The sequence below is a fragment of the Phyllostomus discolor genome, chromosome 10 (genome assembly GCF_004126475.2).
Source record: "Phyllostomus discolor isolate MPI-MPIP mPhyDis1 chromosome 10, mPhyDis1.pri.v3, whole genome shotgun sequence".
Taxonomy (NCBI): Eukaryota; Metazoa; Chordata; class Mammalia; order Chiroptera; family Phyllostomidae; genus Phyllostomus; species Phyllostomus discolor.
Genome location: NC_040912.2, coordinates 17,843,853 through 17,871,258, shown reverse-complemented (window position 1 = coordinate 17,871,258; position 27,406 = coordinate 17,843,853). Strand labels below are relative to the sequence as shown.

At 38.4% G+C, this 27,406-nt stretch overlaps 1 protein-coding gene across 1 annotated transcript in view; it reads left to right on the top strand.

The window, feature by feature from the left end:
- HDAC9 (histone deacetylase 9) overlaps positions 1–27,406 on the top strand; it is an 825,092-nt gene that overhangs the window by 618,843 nt on the left and 178,843 nt on the right. The window contains exon 18 of the mRNA XM_036010543.1: positions 11,944–12,051. Within this exon, the coding sequence (XP_035866436.1) occupies positions 11,944–12,051 (108 nt within the window). The remainder of the gene's footprint in view (positions 1–11,943; positions 12,052–27,406) is intronic.

Genomic DNA, 27,406 nt, shown 5'->3' with positions numbered 1-27,406 from the left:
AAGTACTCAAATACCTCTTAAAGGAAAAAAGTAATTATTCTATTTCCCAAAACAAACAAATAAGAAATTTGGCCTACAGATGCCATTATACATACTATATTGAGCTTGAAGTTGAATGAACCATGTAGAAAAACTGTCTTAGAAATTAAATCAAACTAAAATGATGTTAGTGACTTAAAAAATAGTAGGTAATTTCTAAGTTACCAAATCAAGATGCTGTGTGAAGAAATATGTAGTCCGCAATAGATGATTCACTTAAAATGCACTTTATCTGATGCAATGCAGAAGTTGAAAAGATACTTAATTTCTTTTATAGTCAAACTTTTATATAACATGGCTGAAGAGGTACAGAATCAGTCCTGTGATGAAAAACCTGTTTCTTCATTGAGTCTGGTGTCTGTCAGGAGGTTTCTAGGGGCATCTGATCATTATTCAAGTTTAAACTGAATTATTCAGAAATGCCCCGTGGTGCTACCAACAGCATAGAAGCAAGAACTTGCTAACCTGACTGGTGTTGGCTGAAGAGTTTTGGTGCCCATTTTCCAGGGTGAAATACTCAAGGCATCCTAGGAAGAATCGTATACTGCATCAACCAAACATAGTGCGTGTGAAACCTGTTTCGTTAGTGGGCACAATAGTATTACATTTAACTGGAATATTTCTGAACTGAATCAACAAGCGGCGTTTAGATTATACAAAGGAGACGGTGCCTAAATTCCTTTTCTTTTAAGTCATTCTATTTCCCTTTTAAATACTTTCACATCCACTTTCAGTACAGGTAGCTTAATTTCTATCATGTGCAGCTTTTCAGAGCATTAGCTTTGTTTCAGGTGCCAATGATTGAGCTATGCTGGATGTGCTTGGAAATGGTCCACGTTCATTCAGGAAACTCTAGTTGAACTAGATCCATATGTAGCTAAAAAAAAAAAAAATGTAGCATTCTGATTGGAGGTAGTTTCTGGCTTCCAGCATTACCACATATGATTTTGTTTTTGATGTGCCGTGGAATAGAAAGTAATGTTGGAACCAAAATTCTGGGATTTTTTTTCACACTTCACATTTACTGAGAGCTTCCTACTTTCACAATTGTGTTGTACTATGTTAAGTACTTCACACCTGTTAACTAACATAATGCTATTGTGTAGTGATTTCATGAGGAAGATAGTTTATCTCCATTTTTCTTAAGGCTTGGAGTTGTTAATGAGCATGTCCAAGTTGGAACGGATTACAAATGGAAGAGATAGTTTTCAAGCTCTCTAAAGTTAAATGTAAATAATGTGCTATTGAACTATAAGCATTGACAGTACCCTTGCCAAAGCTGCCATCCAAAAGAATGGGATAAGGTAAAGGAAACTTTATCCAAAGATTGGTTCCTTAAGATTTCTATTATAAAGTTTATTGGAAAGCCTGACAATTTCTCCAAATCTTGGGGTTGTGAAAGCTCCCAAGTACAAACTATTGGTGTGATACTAAGATTATTGCTACTCATTGTCTCTTGATACAACTTATCTTGACAGGGCTAATTTATTACTAAAACTCTTGATGTATCCTAATTTTACCTCTAGCTTCACCTTTTCTGTCTTCTTCTCTTACCCAAATAGAGTTCTTTCTTTGGACACTTCGGAAGAAAAAGACCTTTCTCTGTGAATTTAACACTTCTCAAATAGTGGTGTGTGAAGAACAATATTTGGTTTGCTTATGTTTTATTTCCTATCTGTCATAATGCAGTACTTTCATAAAATGCCTAAAAGGAATTACTGAAAATGAGGTATAAAAATATACAAAATCAAAACTCAATTATATTTATTAGAGTCAATATATATTAATATAAAATTGTTCTGAACAGATTGCTGTAAAAACTTCTGGATGCTTGCTTGTGTTGGTCATGTGAACGGGGAAAACCCTGTGGGACACCATGGTTCTCTGACCCATTCTTTAAAGAGCAATATTGTAAGCCAGGGGTTCTTGATAGGGGTAAATTTAAATCTGTCATCTTGTTAGTTTTATATTTGTTCCATCTGTTTTTGTTTTTTTGTTGTTGTTGGTTTGGGATTGGTTGGTTGGTTTTTCCTTTATATCTTTTTCTGCCTTCCATTGGATAGAATATTTTTTAACTTAATTTTTAAAGATTTTATTTATTTTTTAGAGAGGGAAGGGAGAGAGAAAGAGAGAGAGAGAAACATCAATGTGCAGTTGCTGGGGGTTGTGGTCTGCAACCCAGGCATGTGCCCTGACTGGGAATCGAACCTGCGATGCTTTGGTTTGCAGCCCCCGCTCAATCCACTGAGCTACGTCAGCCAGGGCTAATAGAATATTGTTTAAAAAAAATATTTCATTTTAATTTCACTACTGGCCTATTTGTTCTACCTCTTTATTTTTTCAGTGGTTTCTGCAGCATTTGCCCTTATTGATACTCATCACAGTCTGCTTTCAAGTAATATCACTGCACCACACATATAAGACTCCGACTGTGGTTTATTTTCAGTCTGCGTGTGCGTTTGTTGTCATACACTGGGCTGTTGCATGCACCATAAATGCCACAGATTTTTTTGCTTTAGATAGCCAGTTATCTTTTTTAAGGGAGTGGAAATAAGGAACTGTCTCTGTTATATGAGCCTTCATTATTATCATCTTTAGCACTGTTCATTCATTTTTATCAATCCAACTTTCCATCTTATATTGCACTGTTTATCCTGGATGAGGAATGTGTGTGGGGCTTTTTAACCCATTTTTGTCACTCAGATCAGATGGCAATACAGTGGCATGGCTATTATTTTTCTGAAAAATCCTTATTTTATCTCTTAAAGTTGTTTTGAAAAGATACTTTTGTTAACACAGGATTCTTGGTTGTCTTTTGTTTTCTTTGAAAATGGCATTCCATTGTCTTCTAGCTTGATTTTTTTCTACTACAAGAAACCTGCTATCTTCTTAACTTTGTTCGGTTTTGTGTGATGTGTCACTTTTCTCTGACTTTTTTTGTCAAGATTTTTGGTTGAGTTTTTAGCATTTTGATGTGTCTTGGTATGGTTTTCTCATATGTTTGTGTGATTGTTTTCTTTGCTGTTTTGTTTTCTAGTTATGCTTTGAATATCTTAGATCTGTGGTTCCATTATTTTTGAGAATGTCTCTGTTATCTCTTAAATATTTCTTCTGCCTCATTTTTTTCTCTTTCCTCTTTTTAAGAATCTAGTTAAAGTATTAAACAATTCAGGTTTCTTGGTTGTCTGTTACCTCAGCTCCCAAACACCTCTCAAGTAAATATTTATTCAGCCTCTTCAAAATTGTGAGGATGAGTGTATCATTCTTTGCAGCCTTTTAGAGTTTAAATCATAGAGAAAATTTAGGCCAATTATTCTTAAATTGTGTTCACTAATCTGAAGGCCATGAAGTTATTAATTACATGAAATCCACGAATTCATTCGCATATCCAGCATTGTCCATGGACTGAATAAACATTATGTGTTAAAAACATGAGGCTACATTTTCACATGAATGTAGATGTTGCTGCAATTCATATGCTTCAAGTGAATTTAAAATCATTGCTGAGTTAATTATAATTTTCATCACTATATATTTTCTCAAATAACAAACTTTAATAGTGCAATAAAACTCTGTGAGTGCTGTGAATATTTTTAGCATTTTCTTGAAATGTTAATCTGACTGTCCTTGCTCCAGTCCTCCAGTCGTTGCCTCAGACAGAGGCTGGAACCCTTTATAATCATAGCCCGTGTAATTACACACTCCCAGTTCCCCCCCCACACACACACACATGATCCACTTGAGTGAGGCTGTGATCACTGTACACAGGAGCCAACCCAGCTCGTTCCTGTGAGACACTGTTTTCCCTTTCCTGCTTTAGAATTTTTAAACTCAGTGCAAACATGAGTCTCTGTGGATGGCAGAAGTTCTGCACTGGAAGCCCAGGATCCTTGTTCAAGAAACAAAATTTTTTTTAGTCTGGCTAGAGATTTTTTTTTTAAAAAAAGTGAATTCTCAATATTGACAATTGAAAAATTGCCCCTAGGGCCCCACCTCCTTTTCCTTGCGTTACATCACCTCTGCATCGCCAGTAGGACTTCTGGAGTCAACAGAACGTGTGGCCACCACTGTAGCCCTGATCCGTACCACCTCTATGTATGAGTCTCTCCGGGCCTTTTCTTTGTACCTTGTCCCTGTTCATGGAGTCGTTCTGTCTACATCGGTCATCAGTCCCTCTAACATCAAAATGTGCCTGACGCCCTAGTTAACACTAAATTATACCTACTCAGGTCTGAGGAAATATTTAGGGAAAGAACTGCTGTTGTTGCTGCTGTTTCGCTGCTGTTTCTTAAACCATAAATTAGATGCCGGTGTGTGTCGCCAGTGGCAGCGCTATCTTTGGATCATCGCCTCACTTGGAACTAGGATTATTCTGTGTACTGTATGTCACACTTGTATTTGGCTGTCTATTTTTGTGTGGCTGTTCTCAGGATAGAGAATTTTTTTTAAAAAGTTGAAGATCATTAGGCGAATACCCAACAGAAGCACAGAGGCTTTTGAATGGGAGATGGGGGTGGGCGTGGGACCACTCAGGGAACATCTTCATTTCCTGAAAAATCCAGAGAATGAAGTCTTGGTCATTTAAATTCATGCTTCTAATCCATGGTAGAATAACTCAACTGTGAAAACAATGGTTTTTGATATATTATACCTACCTCTCGGATGCTCAGAATCTGTTTCTAAGGAGGTGAACACTTTGGAGGGATGGGTATACTCAAAGATGGCACTTATATATTTCCACTCGGCCAAATAAGTCATGGCTGCTGAAAGGCATCAGGCGACCCGTGAACTCCCAGCCTTCCCTGGGCCCAGGAGCAGACCCAACATTCTCATGAACCACTATTTCTCAAGGACCTGGCTTTCAATAGAAAGTGTTTCTTTCTTTCTTTCTTTCTTTCTTTTTTTTTCTTCTTGGTATAGATGCCAGTAACCTCATGATGTCCTTGGTCTTCTCTTTTGCCACTGACATTATATAATTATTTCCTTTTTGAAGCCATTAAAAGAAATTGCAGTCCCTTTCTTTGATATATTAAAGGAAGATAAGTGGAGATTGGAGCAAACGAATGAGAAGAACTGTGAAAGGTTTTTCCTGGCTCGATCACCAACATTTGTGAAACTTAAGAAACTCAAAAGGGCAGAACAATTCTTAAAAATAGGTTTATATTAGCATTGATTCTGTTCAGGAGACACAATTATTTGGCTAAATTCAGGAAAAGAACAATATTGAAAAAAATTATTCTAGGTTGTCTTCCAAGTAATAAATAAGCAAGAAGGAGCACAACTTTTAAAAAGTCACCAGGAAAATATAAAACATTTTTTCTCTGTCCCTTCCTTCTCCTCTCCTACATACTCTCTGGGTCATCTCTCTGCTTTCTCTTTTTGCTTCCCATCCCTTTTTTCTACTTTTACTTTAGTTTTGCCGCATAAAGGATATTAAGCAGCTCTCAGAACAAATAAATATGAACTATGGATGAGTGTTTCTAAAGTAGGTGTGGCAATCATTCAAAAGTGAAAATACAAGGAGCCAGGAATGGAATTAGTACATAAATGTGTGCTGTAGTAGCTACTACCTTTACTAGAAAAAGACCACAGATTTGCCTTTGAAATTTCTAGCAGGCAATGTGAATAAGGCAGCACTGTTATTTATGTGGTTCTCGGTGTTTCCAGGGCAGGGTTTCTGAACCTTGGCATTATTGACATTTGGGTCAGATTTGTCTTTGTTATACTGTCCTGTTGTACTGTAAGATGTTTAGTAGCATTCCTGGCTTCTATCCAACAGAAGGCAGAAATACACCTGACTTTTAGTCTTGACAAGTAAAAAAGGTCTCCAGAAGTTGCCAATTGGTCCCTGGGGGACAAAACCAACCCCACTCAGAACCACTGCCTTAGAAAAACGGCAGAGAAATGACAGCACTGGGGGAAATTCCAACCAGTTCAGACCCAACTCGTGGCATTTGAGTTTTTTGTATCATAGAAAATTTACATGGTACAAGTTCAACACCTTTATGATAAATCATTCTTATAGGTCCCAGCTGATTCATTTCACTAGGTAAATCTTTGATTCTACAAATATGATTAGAATCTTTTAAGATCATTTTATTATTTACTTAGTTATTAGATTATGATTATATTACAAAAATCAATATGGGTTAAGAGCTCATACTCTTTTTGGGGGGGCTCTCATTCCAACTCCACTAATTACTGAATAACCTCTCTGAATTTCTTATACGAAACTGCTTTATAGTAACATCTGTGTCAACGGTGGTTGTAAAAATTGTGTGGACTAATACAGGCGAAGAGCTTTGCACAGTGCTTGGATCTTAATAAGCACTCTGATTATGAGATGATCACTATAATTATTTTCATTATTGCCTGCTATTAATAATAAGCCATAACTTTAAGAGTAGGAGAATCTATAATAATAAAACTGAAAACCTGAAATGTCCATGGTTTTCTTTTTCTTTCCTGAAATTCATTCCGCTATGAATGACTTGGCGTGAATGAGATCACATTCCTACCATTCGTATTCCATACATCATGTTTGATACAGCGGTTGTACTAATTGCCCGTATTCTCTTTCCCTATTAGTAAGAGAGGTTTTGAAGTGATGTTCTTTTTTTGTTCAGATGTAGAGAGTATTATCTGGTGACTAAGTTTTTACAAATAGATGTATAAAGAATGTTTTTTTTTGTTCTTGCTCTTCTTCTTATTATAATTCCTCCACGTTTCCATGGAGAGAGTATCTTCCTAATTATATCAGGGAACTTAGATAATGACTAATATGAATGATTGCTGTATTCTTCTGAATTGCTGGACTATTTTTTTCCCATCTCCTGTTCTTTCCTTTTTTTTCTTTTTCTGTTTTTAATTTATGCGTCCTGCTGGCCTCTGCCGATGCCTGTGGGGTCTTCCCATTGCTGATCCCTCCTGATCCCTCCCATTGCTGAGGTCCTTCCTGGGGTAGAAAGATGTGCCTCTCCCGCTCTCTCACTCTTAGCATTATAACTTTTAAGTTGGTATCAAAGAGTTCTACTTCAATCTCACTTTTTAACAGCTTTTAAAATGCATTGCCTATCTCAGTTTTAATTATAGACTTCTCTCTCCCCTCACCCCTTTCTGCCCTCCTGAAGAGACATGAGTGTCCGGGAGTATGGGCTACGCGATCTCAATGCCAGACTCTGAACCTTTGTCAGGCTCTGTGGGGCCTGCTTCCTAATGGCTGGACCGTCCTTCTGGGCCAGCTTGTGTAATTCTCAGTTCTGACCCTGTGTTACCATGTAGGGAGAGACTATTTGTGGGACAGCCTCATCTAATGTTTCTGAACCCCAGTTTTAGACACAAGTTGGGTCCAGAGCTTCCTACATATTTATAAAGTGAGTTGAACATTTGGGGGATAATTTCAAGATGGATAGATTTTAATTTTGACAATAAAACAAGGCTTCTGTGGAGTAACTACTCAGAGTAACTACTATCATTTTATTTTAACTATTATTTTAATAGTAACTACTTAGCAGACTATTAAAACTGCTTTGATGTTTTATACATTAGTTACATTGTCAGAAGTGTTTGAAAGTAGAAAGTATACTGTTTTTTTTCTAAGAATACTATGCAAGCAAAAGCTTGGTAAAACATTTCAGATCAATTCTAAGACAGTAAGTTGCATATTGCCACATTGATTCTAAAATTTAATTGTACATCACTAGCCATATATGAAGCATATCCTTGGATACTTCTGCCCATGGTCCTGGCTAGAACTTTTTTCCTGTCATCCAGCAGAGTAAATATCTGACCTTGGAAATGTGACAAAAAATTACCCATGTGCACTCATGTGTGTGATCAATATGCTCCTCCTTTTTTTGTAATTACGCCAATCTCTGCAGTTAATAATATATCAGTGTCTTTGAGTTTGAATTGCCTTCTTTCAGTTTTAAAATTCTGTCCTCAGTTTTTTTTTTAGGTAATTGCTCAATCTCTCAGCTTCTTCTCCGAAGATGGCATTTGGGGATATGAGGGAGGGATGGAGTCCTGATGGTATTGTTGGATACCCAGGCTGTCGTCTGCACATTCAGGCTTCCATAGCAACCTCCTTGGTCTTCCCGATTGTCCCTGGCCTCTCAGCATTAGACGTGGAGCTCAGTAGCTGATTCTCTCCCAATTTCTAATTTCACTGCAGGGTCTTGGTGGGGTTCCCAGGCTCCAGCAGCCTCAGCTTGGCTCTCCTTGGCACTGGAGTCCCCCTAAGCTCCCCCTGTGAACTCCATGTGGCCCCAGTCATAGGTACCCCATCAAAAGCTCTCCGATAGCATGCCCCTGGCGGATTATGGGAACCAGGGGCTTGCATTTGTACCACACAGAATATGAGAGCATCGTAGGAATGTTCAGTCTGCCTTTCCATTTCCTCTTCACACTACCCCACAGACTTTTCTATGCGGTGCTTGAAGTTGAGGGTAGACATGGAATGCAGAGTCCCAGGTGTAAATAAGATCAAAGACTTGCTTTATTATTTAATTGGTTTACCTAACGCATTTTCTGGGGTCTGCTCATTTGTCACTCTCTGCTCCCCCTGCTTTCATTGCACATCTTCAGTTTGCCTTTCTCCGGTCTCTGGGACCTCCTGTCTATAGGTGTTTTCACAATCTCTCCTCCAATAAGTGGGGCATGAAGGGAGGAGAAAATGGCAGCAAGTGGATTTTGGAATATCTTCTAATGATGCGGATCATTCTAGGAAGAGTTCATGACTGCCCCGTTTTTTAACCTTTGGCACTATTATTAAATTGTAACATGGCAAAAACATGGTGGTAGCTTTTGGTAGCTAATGGCCCTGAAACACCATTTCAAATTCAATGTCTTGGGGAAATATGCTTAGACATTGACACATAAACAAGCTTTGGGGATATAACCTTGCTGTGGACTAAATTGTGTCTCTCCCAAATTCACCTGTTGAAGCCCTATGATTGAACTGGATAGGGCTTTCAGAAGGTAATGAAGGCCAAATAAGGTAATAAGGGTAGAGCCCTCATTTGATAGGGCTGGTGGCCTAATAAGGAGAAGACAGACGGGTCTATCCTCACATGCATTCACTGAGGAAAGGCCATGTGAACACATGGTGAGGAGGCAGCCATGTGCACACCAGGAAGAACATTGGATTAGAATTTCAAAGAGCAACTGAGTTGGCTGGCCATCTAATCTTGGACTTCCTAGCCTCCAGAACTGTGAGAAACCCAATTCTGTTGTGGAATCCACCCATTCTATGGTATTTGGTGATGGCAACTTGAGCTAAGATAAACCTGTTCATAAATTCATAATTGAATGCAATTACCCACTTGTGAATAGATCACACCCACAAAACTTGATCATTACTACCATTTTGTTATTAACTGTGTATACAACATAAGACGCAGTGGTATTGAGATAAATGTTTTTATATTTATATAACTTTTCACCCAGCACTTTTTCAATCAATAACCATATTCTTATTAGAAACGTAAACCTCATACTGTAACCCATAGCACCCATTATATAGCAGATACCCAATAAAGGTTAGCTGAATTAAAAAATAAGTATTTTGACTGATAAAAGTTTATTCACCAAAATTGGTGGCACAGAGTTTCATCTCTATAGGAACAGTTTCAGGAGGAGAGAAAGACATGGACAGGAAGGTGGATGGGAGACAAAGTCACATGTGACTCTCTAATGTCCCTTATTATCATGGTCAAACACATGTTGTTAACAGCTATTATAGTATTTTTCTAATCAAGTGCAGTGTTACAACTTTTTAGAAGGAAATTTTCCACTGTTTCAAAAAAAAACCCAACTTTCACTGTATCCCAATATCAAGTAAAAGGGGTTTGGAAATTGTATGTGATTTTGAGGCACCCATTAAGTCTTTTGGGACTTAGGGGTTTGTTCTATGTTTGCTTGCCTTCTGAAGAATTTTCAGTCTGGTTATCAAGGACTTTTTATGACACCTAGAGCTGTAATGGTCGAAAAATCTGTGAACAAGTGGGCAACACAATGTGAATGTTGGTTTTTATTTTCAACTTAAACAACTGTCTTCCTCAAGGATACAGTCACATGAAGCTCAAGTAACTACTTATATTGGTTCAGAAAAATAAATAAATAAAACTTTTAATGTTTAGGTTCCAATGATCATTTCATGATTCCTTCACTTCATAGTTTCTAGTGTTGAGTAGGACATGGGCTGAACGTTCTCAGAAAGCGAGGGTCACTTTGGGAGTGTGGTAGAGCGACAGGAGCAGTTGGGGTCAGAGGTCCGTGTGCCAGTCCTCGGGCCAGCTGAGTACCCTCTCTAAGCCACAGTGTATTCATGCAATGAACGCTTATTAGGCCCCTGCCCTGTGCTAGGCAGTACCAAATGGGCATCAAAGTAGCCCAAATAGGAGTAGCTAACATCCACTTATTGCTTACTCATTTAATCTTCACCAACATTATTTGCTGATGGTACTTTCAAAAGTGGCCATTTCACAGGTAAGGGAGCCAAGGGACAGAGACATTCATTAGTTGCCCACTGTCCTTCAGGTCTACATCAGCCATAATATCACCCAGACAGCTTAATTCCAGAAACTCCTGTCTTCACCACATTACTGTTGTTGAGAGGATCTTAATTTTGCATTTATTTATGTAGTTATTATTCTCATTTATTATTTATTTCCTCATTGCTCTTGACAGAAGTTAGGTTGGTAAGTGTCTCCTGAGCAGAGGCGCATGAGAATGCATCAGAAACCACTTCATGCCTTGTGAATAGGTGTTAATTATAATTATTTACCGTATTTGTCTATATGTGTTCATTATTATTTACCATATATTTGTCTATGTCATTAGGCCTCTTTCATCATTTAAAACTATCTTCATTTTGTATGCAATTTCCCTTCTTTGACACATTTGAGAAATCTTAATATTTGCACAGTCACAAAAATTGTATTGTATCAGAGTGCATCGAGTCCTTTGTGTTCTAAAACAGGAGACTTCTACCATCTGATACTGTTATTTTTAGTTATGAAGTATTTTGTACATAAAAATATGTAACATACATGATGATTGTAAACCACAACTGCACTTCTCTTGTCCTTATTGTGAATATTCTCTCATTGCATAGCATTTTATAAAGGTAAATCCCAAATACTGGTTCCTGCTTTGTTTTGATAGGAATGTTCTCCAATAGAGAAGCAATCGTGTGTTTTAATGGCCTCTTTGATTTTAATAATACCAGTTTGTACTAAGACTACCTGCCAAACTGCACTAAATGTTAGAAATTTTAACCTGACGCTTCAAACATAAAATTGGCTCCTTGCAGTTGAATATTGTGAGTGTTAAGTGTGAGGACCACACACTCCTTCCGTTGAGCTGGAGAACCTGAAGTGTGCCTGCTACTGCCTACTCACTGACTGCCACTGCTACCTGCCTAGTAATTGTCTTTGGCTCTTTGTAAACCTGCAGCCAGAAAGGCATTTGAATTTTCCCCCTGTAGCACTTGCAAATCCGATTTTTATGTATAGCTAAGTGCTCTTAGCTTTTACTCTATCTACTACTGGGGCCTGGTGTCTAGCAGGCCTGTAACTACGCCAGATCTAGCCTATGTAATGCTGTTTGTAATGAGAAATCTAAACAGGGAATGGCAGTGAGGCATGGCAGGAATGTGTTTCCATTGGAGAAGTCAGCGTAGAGAAAAAATATAAGCAAAGCTGTGTCCAGAAGGCCTTTTCAGCTGGCCAAGACGGAAGACTAATGTTATTGTACATAGGCTGTTACTCTGCCAGCCCTTCCTCACAAATTTGCTTTCTCTCTCTTCCCCTCTCCTCAACTCCCCTCCCCCTCCATTCCTCTTTCATCTATCCCTTCTCCTTCTCCCTCTCTTTCTGTGGGCTCCGCTGACTGTTTGCTCAGGTGGACAGTGACACCATTTGGAATGAGCTGCACTCGTCCGGGGCTGCACGCATGGCTGTTGGCTGTGTCATCGAGCTGGCTTCCAAAGTGGCCTCGGGAGAGCTGAAGGTGAGGTCTGGGTTGCATTAAGTGTGGGAAATCCAGAGAAGAAGCTGAAACAGGCGTGTTGTTGTTTGGGAATTGTGGGGAGTGTGGTGTGGTAATAAAAAGAAAGGGGCAGAGGGAGGAGGGCAGGGAGATGGCCACTGAGGTGTGATAATAACGAGTGTACAGGTAGGGAGGAGCTGCTCCTGCTCCGAGGGTCTTCCTCCCCTTGGGGGGGCTCTGCGGTCAGGGCACGCTGGTGTGTTTTTAAGAGCATAGAAATGGTGACTAAAGCTAGGGTCCAGGTTAAAAATACCCAGTATATACATATCTGTCATGCCCCCCTGGGGTTCTCTTTTGAAGTGATTTAAAAAATATGATTACTGAGTACTATGTATAAGCTCAGAATACCACCCAGAGTGCAGGAGGTGGGGGGCGGGGGGAGAAAGGTAAATACCAGACGGGAAGGATTGGGAGGAAGAAGGAAATTGTTGATTAGAAGGGTAATGATCCAAAGTATGTTTTTCCATGAAAGAACTTCAAAAATGAGCTACGCTTTATTGTTCTTTTCTTTTTATGGTCTCTTCTTTTCTACATCATATGAAAAGAACAATGTCCAAACCCAACGTTTCCCAGTCTAAACAATTTATAAAAGCCAGAGACCTGACAGACGCTGACATTTTATTTGGTATTTTAACAGTGCTATTTAAAGGTATGCTGTGCATCTTGCGTGCACTCACCCAGTAAACTTGGTTGGTGCTAACACGGCTTTTTAATGCACTACTTTACACACTTCATAATGAAATCTGGGCCATGATTGATTTGATATTTTTAGCAATTGTGAGGCTTAAGGGAAATATATTGTGATCAACAACATCGGCACTGTGAATTTTGTTAATTTAAAATAAAGTCTAATTGGATTATTTTTCTTTTCTTTTTTTTGTTGAATTTAATGGGGTGACATTGGTCAATAAAATTATATAGGTTTCAGGTGTACAAGTCTATAATACATCATCTGTATATTGTATTGTGTGTTCACCATGGATTATTTTTCTTTGTGTCTAATGAATTATTATTCTGTGTCACCTGAGTGTTCCTCTTGTGGTTAAAAATTCAGATTAGGAATGTATATTTTATAATGAATTATATCTCCCAGAAATCTTTGCTCCAACTCTTTAAGAAGCCAGAATCTATAGAAATATGACTTTGACAAGGAAGATATCTATATCCATATATCTATATCTACCTATATAGATATCTATATCTACCTATATAGATATATATCTATATATCTAGGTAGTTATATACCTATATACATATAGATATATATATATCTATATGTATATATATATATAGCTATACTTCTGTACGGTTGACATGATCAGCATCAGGACATTAATTGCTCATCACAGGGTATTTCTGGGGCCGTTAGTAAGTTGCTTACTCCTGAGTCTTTATCTTTGGTAATGAGCTATCAGAAAGAAAAGAGGACTCAGCTTTATGGGGAGTTTTCAGCTGTCGCCCAGTAGCACTTTAGCGATAATCCTTTTTGTTGGGGTAGGTGACTGGTAGCACTGGAATAAATTGACTTTTTAAAAGAGCGATATGTGAGGGTCTTAGTTTCAAAAGAAGTCAAACGACAAGCAATAGTCAGGCCACAGTACGAGTTTTTAAATGATTCTCCTGACTCACTTCAAGTGATTATGACTCACTTCATAACAAAGAAACAGGACTATGTTAGCATCCACAATTTCTTACTGTTTTGATTTTCTAGAAGTTTAATCAGTGATTCAGAAACCTTCCCAAGTAGAATGCCCACATATTACACTGAAAATCATCATCACTGTTAGCCTCACAGAATGCAGAATCGCCCAATGTATGTCTGAAGTCCATTGAACAAAAACCTGATTCTACTTTTGGAGGTAGCCATTTAAAATAGCCAATTACAAAGTGTCAGCAACATAGTATGGACATGCTGACCACCAGCTGTACTAACATTGGCTATTTATGTTAAGAACAAAGATTCATACAAATGCTTCCCCCCTCCTTAGCTGAGAAATTAGTAGTAGGTACGGTTAAAAAAGAAAAGAGAAGAATAGAGAAAAGGAGCCAGCCTAAGAATTAAGACATTTTAGTCCAGGCTTGGCCACTTAAATGCTGTGTCACTTGGGATAAATCACTTAACTTCTCTGGGCCCTTGGTTCTTGTGCAGGATCAGCAGGGAGGACTTGGTAATGTTGAAGGCAGTGCGCGGTGCTGACATTCTGAGCTATTTGCAAATGACAAGTGGATCTGATTCTCAATAATACTATGGCACACCAAAGAGTAGGTATTCCAGAGCTAAAGTCAACTTAGTTTGGTGAGTATTCCAGATTTTGCAGCTGGTTTCTCTTTAGTCTAAGACAGGCAGGATCATAACAAAGGCACCAGCGCTGACAGGCCGAGAGCCCTGTGGGAATGCCATTTGGGAAAGGTAGCAGTGACAGATGACTTGTCGCCAGAGTGGAGAACTGAGGTGTGGAGCTAACCAAGATGCTACTCGGCGTCTACCTGCCCCAAACTCCGGTGTGACCCGCTGGCAGGAGCAGTAACACTTAGCTGCGTACTTTATTCAGATGTAGGAAGAAGATAAGGGGGCTTATTTGAGGACGTTGGTAAGTTATCTGCTGATCAGAGATGTAAAAAGAGAAAACTTTAGGTTTTATTTTTCATATCCTGCATCTGCATTCAGTTTTCATGTGCCCCATTCACATCCTCCCAGAAAAATCAGTAACTGAATGAAACAATGCTGGCATATTTTGACACCACATTTTGCGAGACTGCACTAATTTGGCTTAGAAAATATAGAATTAAGAGCCTTATTTCCAATAGGGTGGGCCTGGAGGGAGGGCTGAACTGAGGGGTAAGAGACAGCTGGAAGGAGGTCACCAAACTCATAGAGGGTGGGGATCCAGGAGATGACAGATACGTACAAAAATGGAACATGCCAAACGCACATTTGATTACCTGCGATTTTTGCTTGTAGCTGAACTTATCATGACCACTAGCCTAATTGTGACCTTCTTCCTTTGAGGATACTGATAGGCTGAAAGAATTAGAACATACCAGGCACAGGGAGAGGGTCTAATGCTGATGTCTCACCAGACTGGGTGCAGCAAACTGTGGCTGTAAATTAGTGGACTTTGGTACACAATGGACACGCTCAGTAGACTTTAGTAAAAATTATGGAGGCGTTCATTTTCTAGGTTTTAACAACATATTTAAACACACACACATACACATATACACAGAAATTTCTCAAAGCTACGAATGCCCAAATTGGCTGTTTTTCAGACTCTTATACCAAAGAACACAAATATTCAGAAAATGCTGAAATGTTTGGTGCACTGGAAACTATAATTGGAAGAAGAGTTATGTCAAAATATTTTTATTGTTCTATAGGACATTGTTTAATCCTCACCCAAGGACATATATACATATATATATTTAAAATATTTTATTTATTTATTTTTAGAGAGAGGGAAGGGAGGGAGAAAAGAGGGAGAGAAACATTCATGTGAGAAATATTAATCAGTTGCTTTTCCTACGTGCCGCAATCAGGGACTGAACCTACAACCCAGGCATGTGCTCTGTCTGACTGGTAATCAAACAGGGGACCTTTCAGTTTGGGGGATGATGCCCCCAAAAGTGAGCCATACCAGTCAGGGCAGGATTTTTTTTAATGATATGAGAGAGAGAAAGAGATTCAGAGAGCAAAAGAGACAAACATACATCAATTGGTTGTTTCTCGTAGGTGCCCAAACCCAGGATCAAACCCGAAACCTAAGTATATGCCCTGACCAGGAATCGAACTTAAAACCTTTTGATATACAGGACAATGCCCCAACCACCTGAGCTATCTGGCCAGGGCTATATAGGCCATTTTTTAAAGTATGTCTAGAAATAGAAATATCTCTAAAATCTCAACATTTTTAAAGTTATGAATGACTCAATATTTGGTTCAAAAGATGTTACAAAATATCCAGTACAGCTTAAACACATACAATTTTTGTTGATCATTCATACCTCAGTAAAGCTAGAAAAAATGGCTCAACACGTATCAGGATTTACTCTAAGGATTTATTTATAAATTTTTTCAATTACAGTTTACTTTCAATATTATTTTGTCTTAGTTTCCATTATACAGCATAGTCCTTAGACAGCCACATACTTTACACAGTGTCCTCCCCATATTTCCAGCACCTATCTGGCACCATGAGTACTTACCAAAATATTATTGACTACACTCCCTGTGCTATGCTTTACATCTCCATGACTGTTTTGTAACTTCCAGTTTGTACTTCTAAATCTCTTTGCTTTTTTCACCCAGTGCCCCAATGCCCCTCTACTCTGGCAACCACCAGTTAGTTTCTTGTCTGTGTCTACAAGTCTGTTTCAATTTTTTTTGTGTATTTTGTTCTTTGGATTCCACATAAGTGAAACCATGTGGTATTTGTCTTTCTCTGACTCATTTCACTGAGCATAATACCCTCTAGGTCCATCCATGCTGTCACAAATGGAAAGATTTCACTCTTTTTTTTTGTGGCTGAGTAATAGTCCATTGTATATATGTACCACAACTTTTTATCCACTTGTCCACTGATGCACACTTGGGCTGCTTCCATATCTCAGATATTGTAAATAACACTGCAGTGAACATGTATATGATTTTTTGAATTAGCGTTTTGGGTTTCTTCAGATGGATATCCAGAAGTGGAACTGCTGGGTCATAAAGCAGTTCCATTTTTAATTTTTTGAGGAATTTTCATACTGTTTTTTATAGTGTCTGCACCAATATTCAGTCCAACCAACAGTACACTAGGGTCCCCCTTTATTCTCACCAGCACTTGTTGTTTGTTGATTTTTTTGATGATGGCCATTCTGACAGGTGTGAGGTGATATCTCATTATGGTTTTTAAATTTGCATTCCTCTGACGATTAGTGACATTGATCTGCATGTCCTCTTTGGAGTAGTGTCTCTGTTCAGATCCTCTACCAATTTTTAAATTGGATTGTTTGTTTTGTTTTTTGGTGTTGAATACAATTATTTTTTAATAAATTTTAGATATTAATTCCTCTCAGAGGTACCATTGGTGAATACCCTCTCCCATTTAGTAGGTTGTCTTTTCAGTAAGTGCAAAACCTTTTTAGTTTGATGTAGTCTCATTTGTTTATTTTTTCTTTTGTTTTCCTTGTCCAAGGAGATATACAGGAAAAATATTCCTAAGAGAAATGTCAGAGATTTTACTGCCTATGTTTTCTTCCCAGAGCTTTAGGGTTTCAAGTCTAACATTTAAGTCTTCAATTCATTTTCAGTTTATTGTTGCATATGTTATAAGAAAGTGGTCTTGTTTCATATTTTTTGCACATATCTGTTTAATTTTCCCAACACCACTTATTCAGTAGACTGTCTATCCTATTGTATGTTCTTGCCTCCTTTGTCAAATATTAATTGACATATAGGTGTGAGTTTATTTGGGGGCTCTCTATATTGTCCCATTGATCTTTATGGGTATTTTTCTGACAATAACATGCTGTTTTGGTTACTGTGCCCTTGTAGTATAGTTTGAAATTAGGTAGTGTGATTTCTCCCATGTTGTTCTGAAGATTGCTAAGGCTATTCAGGGTCTTTTTAAGGGTTCATTTTGATGCTATGTTTGACCGCATTGCCAAAAATAATGTCCTCATAAAAAAGTAAAAACTGTTTTAGCTGTCTGGAAATTTTTGTCAAAAAATACCTTATTATCTGAACATAATTTTTTAAAAAAATGTTTAAATAGACATTGTGATTTTGTGTTGCCCATAGTTCCTGCTTTTCCTTGAGTGCTGCCTATGGACTAGGCCATTTACATGTAAGTGGTTGCCGTTATTTGCACAATGGCCTTTGAAGTGTGAGACATGTACCACCCGTTGGGTACAAGCTCAGAGGCACCATTACTTCTTTTACGATTCTGTACACAGTTGAATACATGGCAAAGTCTGTGAATTTGTCAATCCTCTGATCTCTTTCAGGGACCCTAGAAGTCATTTCTTACAGAGGTAGCACAAATAGGTAAGGGACAAAGGGGTGAAGACAGCCTTTTCCAGATGGTTTATACTCTCTCTTTTTTGTTAGTATAAAACATTTAATATATACAGAAAGACAAGAAGTTACATTAAGAGCTTATAAAGCATAATAATAAACCCACTTGAGTTCTTCATCCAACTTAAGACATAGTATTTTGCTAACACTGCTATCATTCTCTCAGTATTTATCTCACGCCTATCTTTTGACTCAGGAGTAATCATTAAATATTGCATTTTAAAGATTACTCCTTTCTCTTTCTTTAATAGTTTTAACTATATGTTTTAAACCTTTATGTAAATGGAATCTCATTGAATATATCCCTTCTCAGGTTTCTTTCTCTCTGCTTAAAATCATGTTATAAGGATTTACCCATATGAATTTATATAGCTATAATTCATTCATTTTCACTGCTGTGAGGTATTCCCTCGTACGTCATAATTTGTTTCTTCATTCGTTGGTTGAACATGGCAGTTGTCTTCAGGCTTTTGCGCTGTAGAACAAAGCTGTTACAAACACTTTTCACTATGCCTGCTGTTTCTCTGTGGCACAGCTCTTGAGCAGCCTGGCCAACACACTCCCAGGCTAGAAATGTAGTACATTCCAATAAGTGATGCAGAATAGAATCCCAAAGTCATTTTTGCCACAATGACTTCTGCTAAAATGGCAGTTTAAACCTCTAAAATTTTTTTTCTTCACAAAGTCAATGACAAACATGGCAAAAGTCTGTCGGGATTAATTTTTTAACTTTGGAAATTAAGCAAAAACTTGCAACAACTCAAGAAGCATGGATTCCAAACCAAACTGGCTGAAACTTGGTTTAAAAAGCTTTGTGGTATTTTAATTCACCCTACTCTCATCTTAGCCTTTCCAGTTCCACCAGAGCCTTAACAAGTAGCAGCCTCTGTTCTCACTGAAAACCATCACTTAGCGGTCTCCAGACAGGGCCGAGTGAGGCTGGAGCTTCTTCAAAGACTCATTCACAGAGAATTGTCATTATTTTCCCTTTTGGTGCTTCAATACAAGACTCCACTTGCGAGGTTGTTTTTATTTGACCTGATTTGTACTTCATCAGACATGAAAAGCCTTTTCCCAAGGAGCATTTCTTGGGGGAAAAAAATTAAAGGCAGTTGATTAACTTGATGCCTGCCTGCCGTGCTGAATAACAGTGGAGAAAACAGTAGACTAACCGAAAGCTTCAAAGGAAAAACGGAATGAGATAGGCCTAAGGGCTATGAAAAGCCCCATCAGATTTCTAAGAATCTGGAAGGTCCCAGGTATAATAGGGCTGTGGTCACACTCAGAAGAGCCTGGAGAAGTTCCTAAGTTCTCACCTCAAGCTGTCTTTGAGGCTCTGCTCAAACGGGAAGTGAAGGCCAAAGTGGAGCTTCCAGCTACCTGGCTGCATATTAAAGTGAGCCCTACACACACACATAGGACCCCTTGAGAAAGACTGGGTCCTGCTGGTTCCAGGCATTTGAGGAAACCTCTGTCCAGTCTTTAAGCTACCACTCAATTCACCAAGCAAGGACTTCTCTGTGCCACACTCAGCCTACAGTGCAGACTTTATAGAACTAATTCATAAAGTCAATAAACGAACAAAACAACCATAACAAACCCTGGGGAGGGATGAAAAATCTGATTTCCCAATTGCCGCGGTGTGTTGTTCGAAATGCTCAGTTTTCAACATAAAACTGTGAGGCACACAAAGATATACATGAATCCACAGGAAAAAAAAAATAAGAGCATCAATAAAAAGTAACTACATAAATAAATACAAATGGTAGTATAATTATATTTTTTGTTTATAACTCTTTTTCCCCTCTCAGGTTAAAACACAACTGGATAAAACAATAACCAGAAATCCGTGTTGATGGGAACAAGGTACTTAAAGATGTAATGTTTAGGACAATAGCAACACAAGGGAGGGCATTAGCAGTGGAGCTAAATAACAGCAAAACAAAGTTTTTGGCCCTGGCCGAATAGCTCAGTTGATTAGAGTGTCGTCCCAATACACCAAGGTTGAGGATTCGATCCTCAGTCAAGGCACATTCAAGAGTCAACCAATGAATGCATAAATAAGTCAAAGAATGAATCGATTTTTCTCTCTCTCCCCTCCTCTCTCTCTTTCTAAAATCAATAAAATTAGAACCAAAACCAAAGTTTTTGAATTTTGTTCATGTCTGAAGTAGATTGTTAAAATTGAGGTGTTAACTGTAATTCACTGAGAAACCAGTAAGAAAATAACTAAAAAAAAATGTATTAAAAGACAAGGAAATTAAAATGGTACACTAGAGAATACTTATTTAACTTACAAGGAGGTAGTAATGGAAGAATCAAGGAACAACAGCAAAAAAAGTGACACACGGAGAAAAAACTACCAAAGTCATTGTGCCAATTTCAGACCCGGCTAGCCAGCACATAAAAATTCCCAGTGCTCTTCATTCTTGCCTCTATGCACCATTTTTAGATTTCAAAATGTTTGCCAATCTTGTGGGTGTCAAATGCCATCATCTTACAATGGACATCTGTTCTCAGATGTAGATCAATTAAATTTGTTACATTCTTCTTAAACATTTTCTTAATATTTAGTGATTATCCAGTTAAGCTTTTTGTAAAGAATTACCAGCTTTTTATTTCTTTTCTAGCATTTGCCTGGTTCGTTGACCATCCCTTTACTTGCATGCTTTTTCTCCATGATCTGTAACAGCTATCTCTTGTAAATAGCTCACATCTGGATTCTGTTCTCTAATTTAACTATATATTGTTCCTGAGGAGTTAGATTCGTTTCTATTGATGATGATTGGTAGTGTGCACACATGTGTTTCTATCATCATAGACTATGTTTTTCATCTCGCCATCTCGTCCTACTGTTTGTGTGTCTTCTTTCCTTCACTCACCACTTCCTTTGTTTCCCATGGAAATTTCTGTCTCATTCCATGTTGTGTCTAGTTTTTAAGAAAATACACACATTATTCCTATTGTTTTAGTAATTGCTTCTTAAAATTTAACCCAGCTATTTAATAAATTTCAAGCTTCATCATTTCCTATTCTCCCTAACAATACAAGAAATTTAGAATGTTTTAAAGGCAGTTATGCTGCCCTAACTGATGTGCTATTACGATTCAGTATTTTAGTTTTAGATATTTTTTAAAAAATGAAATCCCTGAGACCTTATAATACTGTTTTAAACCATCACTGTTACTTTATACTCGCCTACATATTTATCATTTTCCTTATTCACCATTTATCTTTGTATCTGAAACTTCCATTTGGGGTTGTTTTTCTTCTTCCAGTACATGTTTTAGAAGTGACTCTAGTGGCGGATTCTCGGTTTTTGTTTATCTATGATATCTTTTCGCCCTCACCCTGGAAGGATAGTTCTGGAAAGTACGCAGCTTGAGGCTGGCAGTTTCTCTCAGTGTTTTGGAGAGTTCTGATGTTTTTCTCATTTCCAGTTTTTACAAGAAAAGTATCAGTTGGCAACATAATTATCATTTATTTTAGATATTGTGTTTTTTCTTTCTGATAGCTTTTATCATCATTTTGGCTTTGAGATTCTGTATTTTTCATACCATGTGTCCAATAGTGGATTTTACTGATTCAAAATTATTTAAAATACATATTAGCAAAACTAAATTTTAATACAAACCCATGTTGCTATTTTGCGTTAAGTCACCTGCATCAGACCAATACTAATCTTACTGATTTCAATGATTAATTACTTATTTACAGAACAAATACATATTATGTGCCTATTATATACCAGGAGCTACTATAAACATGGAAAACACCAAGACAGGGGCATTAAGTGCTCTCATGGAGAAGGATAAATAGATAAACAAATACAGATATGAGTTCAGGTAAAAAATACATGCTATGAATAAAAAAAGCATGCAACAGAATCGGAGGAAGATGTAGGGAGAGGACTAGCTCTGTTAACTCTGGATGACCTTAATGATAAGGAGAGATTTGAACTGAATAATGTAGGGGAAGAATCATGTAGACGTGTGGGGAAAGAATGACCCATACAAGAGAAGATGCAAATGCGTAATCTTTCTCATAGGGTGGAGAGAATAAGTCTTGACATATGTCTCAGGATCTGCAGGAAGGCTTGTGTGTGTGGACCTGAGTTACCTGCAGAGGCGCTGGTGGGAGTTGATCTTAGGTAGTCAGTGCTGGATAATGGGATGCACACGTACATCTATTACACAGCATTGTCATTTCAAATACCTTTGGCCACCAGCTTGGACTTCCTTAAAATGTTATACCATTTATCCTAAAACAGCACAACAAATAAGGTATGGAGTCGAACATTTGCATTGACTCCAATTTTGATCAACTTCTCACTCCAAGGACAAATGGATGTTAAAAATGCCTGATGGACACTACTTGAGGGAATTTATTAAAAGATAGTCTTATAAGCCTGTGATCATCTTACCTAAAAGACTAGATGATACTTATGTGCTTGATGGAAGATTCTTTGAACATACTTTATATGTTTTAGATATTCTCTATTCCTGTTACCCCCCCCAACCCCCAAGCTAAGCTAAATGTGCAGGAGGTGGAGAAGGTGTCCAAGGAAATCCCTATGTCTGCACACAGGAGGAGTGGCTTTCCAGGCCTTTGCTTGATGTGCGTTGAGTTACATAAATCTGTAGGATCACTCTGGACCAGTGACAATCTTTTTCATCTCATGGCACGTGTAAACGAATCACTAAAATTCTGCAGCACACCAAAAATAATTTTTTTGCCAGTCTGGCAAAAATACAGATATATGTTTTGATTCCTTTGCACCAAATGGCTACTGTTGTGTTGGCTATTGTCATTTTTTTATTTCATAATCTCAGGGAAAAGAGGTCAGTGCCCCTGACTAAATAGTCAGGTAGTACATGTTTTAAAAATTCTTACAGCACACCGGTTGAAAATCGCTGCTCTAGACTACCACCAGGGTGGGGCAGGAAGGAGTTCCCTGGAGGGCCTGACAGATGTATCAGGAGTTTGAGAGCTGCGTAGAGATTGAAGAGTGTCTGAGCTTGTCCCCAGGAGAATGCAAAGTGGAGCTGGCTGAAACCGCCATGCGGGCCTGAGGAGGGGGGCGGTGAGCTGCTGCACTGAACCGGGCTCTGTTGGTGAGGTGAGGGTGTCCCTCCCCTTGTGGGCCAGTGCACACTTTGGATGGAAGCCAGATTGGAATCGTTTTGAAAGGACTTCACAGAAGACATCTACCTTCCAGGGCAAACAGCATCCTCCTACCACTCCCCAGTAGAGTGAGACTGGAGACGTGTGAAAAAACGGGTGGGGGTTGCGAGGCTGGTCGGCAAGTCCATTGCCCACGGCCATGAAGGTTGCAGGCTGGGGGTAACTGACTGTGTTGCTGGGGAACCTGCAATTGCTCCCAATAGAAGAGGGACAGTTTTCAACTCCTGCCATGACAGAGGTCATTTGAAGAACCAAAAGAGAGCTCCAAATTGCACTGCTAAAAGAAAGCCTTTCTTCTTTCTATTCCTTTTTAAAATTCTCACCTAAGAATGTTTTTATTGATTTAAGAGAGAGAGGAAGGTGGAGGGAAGAGGGAGGGAGGAGAGAGAGAGAGAGAGACATCGAAGTTTGTTAAGCTTCTTAAATTTTATAGCTGAGCAGTATTCTACTTGATGAATGCCATGCAATTGTTGGATTAGTATAAGGAAAGTTTTGCACTATTATGGATACAGCTGCTGTGACGATGCTTTTCCAAGTCTGTTTGCGGACCAATGTTTTTATTTCCCAGGGGTAAATGGCCAGGAGAGAAATAACTGTGTTATAGCTTAGGTGTGTATGTAGTTTTTATAACAAAATGGCAAACTGTTCTGCAAAGTGAATACTGTTTTATCTCGTTTTGTCACCTCTGTAATTCCTGATAGTGGTAATTAGTGTTCTTTCTTTTCTTATGACCAGCCTGGCTAGAAGTTCATCAATGTCACTGATCTCAAAGAAACTGCTTTGGGTTTCATTAATAGTCTTTATTCTTTTCTTTCTTCTATTTTACTGATTTAATCTTTATTATGTATTTCTTTTTTTTTTCTGTTTAGTTGGCCTTTGTTTGCTCTTTTTTTTCTAGTTTTGTTAAGGTGGAAGCTGAGGCCATAGACAAGATGAATCATCTTTTCCAATGTAGGCATTTAGCGCTATGAATATCTTTATTATTCTTAATAAAATTGTATGCATCTAAGGTGTAGTAGTGTAGTACATCACAATTTGATACATTGTAAAATGGTTATTACAGTCAAGCTAATTAGCACATCTATTTCCTCAGAAGTTGCCTTTTTTAATGGTAAGAACACCTGAAATCTACTTTCTAAACAAATTTTTAGTATTCAGAACAAAATTATTAACTATTATAGGCCATGCCTGGGTAGCTCAGTTGCTGAGAGCATCCTTCTCTTATGCAAAGATTGCCTCTTCAATCCTTGGTCCTGGCACATACAAGAAAGAATCAATGAACACATAAATAAATGGAACAGTAAATCAGTGCTCCTCCCTTCCTCCTTCTCCCACCACCTCTCCCCCTTTTTTCTCTCTCTAAAAACAATAAAATATCATTAACTATTATAAATTTCTCCATAAATACTGTTTTAGCTGTATCCTATAAATTTCGGCATATTACATTTTTATTTTCATTATGTTCAAAATACTTTATAGTTTCTTTCCTATTTGATTATTTTTTTAAGATTTTATTTATTTATTTTTAGAGAGGGAAGGGAGGGAGGGAGGTAGAGAGAGAGAGAGAGAGAGAGAGAGAGAGAGAAACATCAATGTGTGGTTGCTGGGGGCTATGGCCTGCAACCCAGGAATGTGCCCTGGCTGGGAATCAAACCTGGGACACTTTGGTTCCCAGCCCGCGCTCAATCCACTGAGCTACACCAGCCAGGGCGTCTTTCCTATTTGATTATTTTGACACCTGAATTATTTAGAAGTATGTTACTTAGTATCTATTTAGGGATTTTCCCAGATACTTTCTATAGCCAGTTGTAAAATATACTTTATATGACTTGAATCATTTTATATTTATTGAGACTGCTAACAGTGTAATTCTCTTTATCTCCTCCTACCCACTGTATTAATTTCATCATACATTTTACTCTCACACATATTATATATCTCCAGAGTAAATTATCATTATTTTTACTGGAATAGTTGAAAGTTTTGAAACGAGTTTAAAGTATTTGTGTGTATTTATGCGTTTGTGTGTACATGTGTGGGTGAGAGATAATCTAGAAGACATCTTTTATATTTGGCCACATATTTAATCTTCTTACTTAGTCTGCTGTATCCCTGTGGGGGCAGATCCAAGCTTCCATCTGGTATAATTTCCTTTCAGTCAGAAGAATTTCCTTCTTTGTATTACAGGCCTAAGGCAACAGATTCATCTTTTGTTTATAAGAAAATGTTTTTCTTTTCTATTAATCTTTGAATGATATTACCACTTGATATAGAATTCTGGGTTGGCCATTATTTCCCACTTGAAAGATATCCTTGCAGCGTTACCCTTTGCCTTTCTTTTAGATATTGTGAGATCAGCCGTCATTCTTATCGTTGATCTCTTTATTTAATGGGTTAGTGCATCTTTCTTCTCTCCGTCTGTTCGAATTTCTGTTTATTTATTTTTAGTAGTTTTGTGATTAGGTATAGTTTTCTCTGTTTTTCTCTTTTTTGATAGTTTTTTTTTACATTTTTTATTGATGTTCGAATACAGCTGTCTTCATTTTCTCACCACCACTTTTCTCCACCCCACCCACACCCACCTCCCACCCTCAATTGACGGGGACACCGGCCCGCAGTGTCTGTGGCGGTATGGATGATATATGAGATACATTCACACGGACTACCAAGTCCTGTGGAGGAAAAGGGATGGCACAGCCACTCTCTCAAAGGAGAGCGCCCCGATCCTTGCCTTCACAGGTTTTTTATTGGCTTTTAATTTGCACAGGAATACAGGTAAAGTTCATTAATCATTGTCAGGCAGTAAGGATCAAACAGTAGATAGCATACAAAGAACTACTAAGGCTTATTCTGAGTCAGGGTCTGTTTGCTAAAGGGCTACAAAACTTTGGGAAACAAACTCAGTTCCTGCTTGGACCCTTATCATTTAATTGAGAGCATTCTTAGCAAAGCAGGTTTCACAGGATTTTATATATTCTTTCTTAGGCCTGATCACCTGGGGAACCCGCCCTTACCTGCCCAGGGCTGCACCACCGTCATTATTTCAGGCTTAAGTCAGGCAGGGGAAGTAAGGCAGCCAAGAGGTTATGAGACTTCTCACAGAGAGAATGAGGACTCAGGCTCTGTCAAAGCTGAGGGGCAAGGGTCCATCACCCACTTTCTCCATAGCCCCCAAGTCCTTTCCTGAGGCCTCCACGTGATCATGCCTGTCTTAGGTAATTTCCCACTTGAGGAATCTTACCCATCATTGGCTAACTGATCAAGCATTGGGGGTCAGTTATGGAAAAAAGGAGCAGAAGTGACTCTCCTGCCAGGGAGATAGGTTTTGTCTTCTTAGTGGCTTATGGTCCGAAGGTCGCTCCCTCAGCCTTAGCCATGGGGGGTTACAGCTCCTGAAACCAAGCAGGGTGGCTCCCAACACTCAATCCCATCCCCCCTTGGCTCTGTCCATGGGTCCCTCATACATGTTCATTTACATCTCTGTTTGTATCCTGCATGAAGTTCACTGGGTTTCAAGTGTCAGTGCTGGCTGTTTTTGATAAAATGTGGAGAACTTTCAGTTAATATTTCTTTTTTAAAATTATTTTATTGTTGTTCAGCTACCATTGTCTGCCTTTACCCAACACTACTCCCCCCCACACCAGCCATTCCCACCTCCCTCCCCTGCTTCCACCCCTCCTTGGTTTTGTCCATGTGTCCTTTAGAGTTCTTCCGGATATTTCTTAACATACTTTATTCTACCCCATTCTCTATGCCCTCTGTGTTTTAGAGTCCCATTCTATGTTCATTAGGTCACCCCACACTGTCCCAGTGTGCACTGAGGGTCTGTGCATGTACTTGAGTCTTTTTTTCTTCAGTGTACTTTTATCTGGATAATTCTCTTCACCTGTAGTCAAGTTCATTGTTTTTTGTCTTCTATTACACCCACACTGTCATTTATCCCGCTCAAATAATTTCTTATTTCCCACAGTGCAGTGCACACTTTTAATATTCCTGGTTAATTCTTTTTTACAGCTTTCAGGTTGCTTTTGAAGTTCTCCTTTATATCTCTCTTCACCACTTTTCCTACAGATT